Genomic DNA, 6,034 nt, shown 5'->3' with positions numbered 1-6,034 from the left:
AACGAGTTTCCCTTCTGTTCATCTCTATACTTTATAGTTTAATATCTTTAAACATCATGGCAATTGTTGATACATTTATGGGTATCTAAACTTTCTAATCTAGGATTTGATGGAACCGATTGGACGATAATTTTATACTACGTTTAATATATTTTTTCCTTTGATATTTCTTTACTTGTTCAACTATATTTTCATTATTGTTAATTGAAGAGTTCTCAATTAACTGTGCCTATTTAGTTTGTATATTGCTCGAGAGAGAGAAAGAGAGCGAGAGTACACATTTAGGTAGTTGTCGAACAACACCACTCCTAACGTATTTGAGAGATCAGTACGGAGGGTTTAAAGGCGGGATTAGAGATAACGAAATATTGGTGCGATTGTAGTGAGCCGTGAATTAGTGCCAGCTAGCGTAGTTCGAGAGAATACGTGTAGTAAATTATGGCAATTACTCGAGAGAGAGCTATGACACCCAAAGTACTCACAATCGGTAGAGAATACTTAGGCGAATTTATAGGTAACGTGGTGGAGGAGATTCCGACAATAGGGAAAATCATAACCCTATACTTTTTCAATTCTTGTCTACAATATTTACTCTGTTAGTTATAAATTACTGCATTTTAATTACTTTGCTCTTAGTTAGTAAACATTCAAATCGTTATTTAATATTTCTGAAGGTTGAATACTTGAATTCGTGTGGAACTAATGGTTGTAATTAGTAAGTTAATTTCCTGTGACATTTGACTTCAGAGTTGTAAATCAGATTATATTTGCAACGACCACTAGACCTCTTCGGAGGCATAGTTGGGCCTGATCAAGTATACAAAAAATATTTGCCATGCTTGTGGACAAACAATCATTTGTTGTCATCCGAGTAAAGGTTTATCACACAAAAATCACTATTTTAATTTTATCACTTAAAAGTCATCCAACTAAATCCCTATTAATTCAAAAATAAAATTGGAATTTTGGAATATGGTGAGCACAAGCACAACCATCACAGATTACAATTCCAAAGTGCATAATGTTCTCGTAACACTGCTATATATCCGAGTGGCATATTGTTAGGCTTTTCAATGCTACTTATCAACAACAGCAGGTCCAATTGCAGGCAGGGGCGGAGCTAGAACACAGATTACGTGTTTGGCCGAATCCAATAACTTTAATCCAAACCTTATATTTGTCTTAAGAAATCTATTGAATATGTGCAAATTATTAATTTAAAACTTAGTATCTTAAACGGACTAGATTCCCGAACCTATAAACTGTTGGGTTTAAGCTTAAAATAACATAAAATATAGTGAATGAGAAATAGAAGAAAAAATAATTTTTTTGAATTTTCCTCTTTTACAAAAGGGACATTGTCCCATATTGGAAGAGGAAAAGAGTTTTGATGGATATATATACAATTGTACTTCTTCTAGCTCTTAAAGAGTTGAAAAGAAGGCAAACCTCGCATCGTCGTCGTCGCACGACTTTGACTTCGGCTTTGTTCATCTGATTGTTCGATAAACTTTTGGACCAATTTGCCTCCAAAGTGCATTATGTTCCCGTAACACTACTATATATCTGAGTGGTATATTGTTAAAGGTTTCTCAATGCTTATCAACAACAGCTGGTTCAATTGCAGGGCAGGGGCGGAGCTAGAACATACATGTTAGACCGAATCTAGTAACTTTAAACCATTGACGATAACACATTATTGAATAAAAAATGATGCATCTATCATCTAAGAGCTTTAAATCTAAGATTCTCAAATGATCTTATATCAAAATTTTAAAACGTTAAACTAAGCTTTATCTCATTTAATAAATTGGTAAGAGAAAAGGAACCACTTTTAAATTGTGAAAAGATCATTCAAGATGTGAGGAAAAGGAGATACTTACACGTGTATCTCTATTCTCGTTTTGTACATAATAGAGGTTGATTTCATATTATTTTAAGTTTTGAGTAACTTACACATTCGATAAAAGTTTGACCAACTAGATTGTTGGATAACACATAATTCGAAAAAACAAATCCAAACACATGGCAAAACAATAAAAATACTTTTAAAGTAACTTATTAATTATGCCGAAAGAGGCGTATGAAAATGCATCCCAAAATATACTTATTTTTTTGTGCATAAAGTTCATCTCTAAATACTTTTTGTTTCTTTAGATTCTTCAAGTTATTGTCTTCCAAAGGCAAAAGTTGGTCAAATTACAAAGCATTACTCAGAAATTTCAAATCATTAGTCATGCGTACGTGGTTCAACATAAAGTCAGCATACAATGGCTTACAGATCTGCCTTAAAAGTGCACAAGATCTGTTGGCCCTGCGCACATATTGAAATCTTTTAATATGGATTGAGAGTCTGTCCAAAACAGTTTCTCTAACTTTACACCGTAGAGATAAAATCTGCCTACACACTATTTTTCTCATACTTCACTTATGAAATTACATTGAATTTGTTATTGTTGATAATGTGCATTAATCAACTACGGTTTAATGATAACAACATATGTGAAGACATGTGTCATAACACTGTGTACGGGTAAGTTTTAACCGGATAAAATAACATTAACATCCAACCAAAACAACTTGCTTCTCACTAAAGACAATTCAACTATCTTCTTAGGAAAATTACATTGTATAGATAGATAAAAGACTTTTATGTATATATATTATATTGACACCCCATAATTTTTTCGTCATGACTTTTTCGTGGATTTACTTATTTATATTTTTATATCTTTAGTGAAAATTTTGACTCCGCCACTGACAATATTCATGTATAAAGTCAAACTATTAGTTTTATTTCAAATAAATGCTTATTCAATCCTTTTACATATAAAAAATTATCAACTCGGATCCATAAAAGTTAAAGTGCCTTATGATAATACCAATTGGGATTTTAAACATTAGAAGATACTAAATAAGATTATGGTTAAAAAATGAATTACACGCGAGTCGATTTGCATAAAAAAGTAAAAAGATCGCTCAGGTTTTGACAAAATGACATCAAAACGCATAGGTTTCTCTTACTTTTGCTCTAATTACAAAAGTAGGTTGCATCACAAAGCAAATCTGACAGCTCAAAAGTTAGAAACACCACATGTGCACCCAAATCTTGATAACAAAATTAGTCAGCAATGAGATTTGTTTACTGTAATTGATCAGACAACTAAAAGAAAGACATTTTCAAAACCTATGCAGCAATAATAAGACAGATTAAAACCATGAGAGACCAGGATTTAGTTTGATAAGTGATTTCTTCTCGTCTGGTGGGTAGCATTAGGGTCGGTATGATATGCGGCATAAATTTATACCGTCAACCAAATATAGTATAAACTTAGTCCCAAACTTAATCCTAAATATCTCATCTTATCCCACCTTTGTCCCATCAAACTTGGTATTATTTTATCCCACCTCCCAGGTGAGATAAATTAGTCTAGGTCAGATAATCTTGGGATAATATAGTCCACGTGCCAAACGGCTCGTTAGTACTTATGTTGATGGGAGGTTGTAGGTACCAGCCGAAGGAATATATAGTTGACGTGCCCACAAACTGACCGGACACAACTATTATGAGAGAGATGGACAGAAAGCAAAGGGAAAAACAAAGAAAGGAAAGGAAGGTTGAACATGCACTGCACTTAGATTTTTGTATATTTCAAATTACAATTAACAAAAAGATTATGGAAGACACTGTAACTTTTGAAAATCTCAGCCGACATTCCATCTTCCAGACAACCTTTTCTTCTTGGTACAAAAAAAAATTCTAAAAAAGCACATGCATTATCTTTTATGGTTGTTGATGACCCAAAGGTGACTCATGCAACAATTAGTTAAAAGATTCATCAACTTCTCCTCAAACCCTTATATATAATGATACAAGAAATGTTCTAAAACCATCAACCAAAACTTAAATATTTTTCACTGACCATTACAATACAGCAATATTCCACTGCAGAATCAGAATCACAATGAAGAACTTACTAAGTGGAAATGTGGTGGATATTCCAATGAATTCAGATGTATGCTCATTTGAAAGGCCGCCAAAAAGACTACTATCCCTATCTTCTTGCCAAGACCATATTGTTCCATCTGTAACTTCGAAGATCCTATCAAAATTAAAGCAAAGTGAGTATTTCCGCTGTCTCTTGATGAAGAATAATAAACTTGTTCTTGTACTAGTACTGAGTATTAATGACCCTTAGAATGACGAAATCTTAAAGATAACAATATTCTTGAATATGCAGGAAAATCTGTGATTGGGAAGATGACCAAACTGGGAGAGAGGATGGACTGTCTTGCACAAGGCATTCGCGAACATGGTAAGCACTTATATAGTAATATTCTTGATATATAACATTAAAAAAGGTATAAGAAATTGAAGATGAAAAAGAGTATTTGATTCAATTGTATTTGGACATGAACGAACTTGGAATTTTTTTTTTGATGTTTAGTGTCTTAAAACCAATTTTCACTTGACATACTCATCAAACAAGTTTTTCAATATTGGAAATACTGGTAATAAAATTTCAACTTGCATATAATGATTTCATTATTTGAAAGTGAAGCATGGCCAAACGCAAAGAATGTAAATCTAAAGTATTGATGTAAAAAACCATGCAAGAAGCACTATTTACACGTATATACGATAGAAAGTATTGATTTTAATGACAATGTTTTAACTTAAATTGTGCAGTGAGCCTAAGCCCGAAGCTAACAGAAACTGTGAAGGGAAAATTGAGCCTTGGGGCCAAAATTCTTCAAGTAGGAGGGTTGGAAAGAATATTCAAGCAGAAGTTTAAGGTTAAAGATGATGAAAAGCTATTGAAGGTTTCTCAATGCTATTTATCAACGACAGCTGGTCCAATGGCAGGCCTTCTCTTCATCTCTACTGATAAGATTGCTTTCTGCAGTGAGCGATCAATAAAGCTCTTATCTCCAACTGGAAAGTTGCTTAAAATCCGTTACAAGGTACCCCTCTGCTCTGGTTTTCTTTCATCTCTAATTTTCTATCCATGTAAAGCATAATCTAATAGGCCGGTTAACAATTGCAGGTATTGATCCCAATAAATAAAACAAAGAAAGCAAAAGAGAGTGAAAATATGGAAAAGCGATCACAGAAGTATATACAAGTAGTTACAGAGGATGATTTTGAGTTCTGGTTTATGGGATTCCTTAATCATCAAAAGACTCTAAGATATCTACAGCAAGCAATTTCAAGTTCTTCAAGCAAGCTAAGAAGATAGTTTTTTTCTCCTTTTCTTTTTTCATTTTGTTTCCAAATTCCCCCATTCATCAATGTTAAATGTTGATGAAGAAAGGAATTTACAGATCAGTTCAAACTTGTAACTAGCTCCATTGCTCAAGGAGGTCTTAGGTTTTGTAGGCTTTGAGCCTTAGGAGTTAATAGTAAATATGGATGTATAGACTTATTGTAAAAACAATGCAAACGAAAGGCTAATCCATCTTTTGGGACTTGGCCATAGTCATGCTATCATTTTAATGAAATCTATGGTGAATCTTGATTCATCCGTCCCTTTCACTATATTTTAATTTAATTATAATATCCTTCTTGAGATTTTTTTCGTGTAACATGTATGCTCTTCGTTTTGCATGTAATAGAGGTTCACTTCATTTTATTTAAGTTCTCCGTAACTAAACTCATTTTCTGACAAAAAATGACCAACTAGCTTGTTGGATCGTATAATTCGAAAAACGAATGAAAACACAGTGCAAACCTCCAAAAATATTATTCTCTCTGAGCCAGTTTATGTGATGGAGTTTGACTCGACATGAAGTTTAAGAAAAAAAAAACTTTTGTACTTATGGTCCTAAACCTACAATAAAATTTTTGTCACCATAAAAGCATATTGCCATTTAGAATAAAATGAAATTTTTTAAGTTGCATTATTTCCAAAAAAAATGTGTCATTCTTTTTGAACGGACTAATAAGAATAATGCCACATAATATGTATTATTGGGAGTATTAAAGATAACTTCTTTATAACTTGCTAAGTATTTTGGAAGAAACAAATGAAAA

The 6,034-nt window shown here is 32.8% G+C and overlaps 1 protein-coding gene across 1 annotated transcript; it reads left to right on the top strand.

Moving 5' to 3' along the window:
• Window positions 1–3,853: 3,853 nt before the first annotated feature.
• LOC107763014 (putative GEM-like protein 8) lies at window positions 3,854–5,541 on the top strand. The gene is made up of 4 exons (XM_075246879.1): window positions 3,854–4,122; window positions 4,242–4,316; window positions 4,691–4,965; window positions 5,049–5,541. The coding sequence occupies exons 1-4, from the start codon at window positions 3,966–3,968 to the stop codon at window positions 5,238–5,240; spliced, it is 699 nt and encodes a 232-aa protein (XP_075102980.1). The 5' UTR covers window positions 3,854–3,965; the 3' UTR covers window positions 5,241–5,541.
• The last annotated feature ends 493 nt before the right edge of the window (window positions 5,542–6,034 follow it).

The sequence above is a fragment of the Nicotiana tabacum genome, chromosome 23 (genome assembly GCF_000715075.1).
Source record: "Nicotiana tabacum cultivar K326 chromosome 23, ASM71507v2, whole genome shotgun sequence".
In the NCBI taxonomy this organism is placed as follows: domain Eukaryota; kingdom Viridiplantae; phylum Streptophyta; class Magnoliopsida; order Solanales; family Solanaceae; genus Nicotiana; species Nicotiana tabacum.
The sequence above is the reverse complement of the archived record's forward strand: the minus strand, read 5'-3'. Positions and strand labels throughout refer to the sequence as shown.

Excerpts from the sequence above, each read along its gene's own strand:
- LOC107763014 (XM_075246879.1), top strand. The coding sequence starts at position 3,966 with ATGAAGAACTTACTAAGTGGAAATGTGGTGGATATTCCAATGAATTCA. Across the intron at positions 4,123-4,241 it reads CCTATCAAAATTAAAGCAAA|GAAAATCTGTGATTGGGAAG; the intron begins GTGAGTATTTCC and ends TTGAATATGCAG. Across the intron at positions 4,317-4,690 it reads ACAAGGCATTCGCGAACATG|TGAGCCTAAGCCCGAAGCTA; the intron begins GTAAGCACTTAT and ends TAAATTGTGCAG.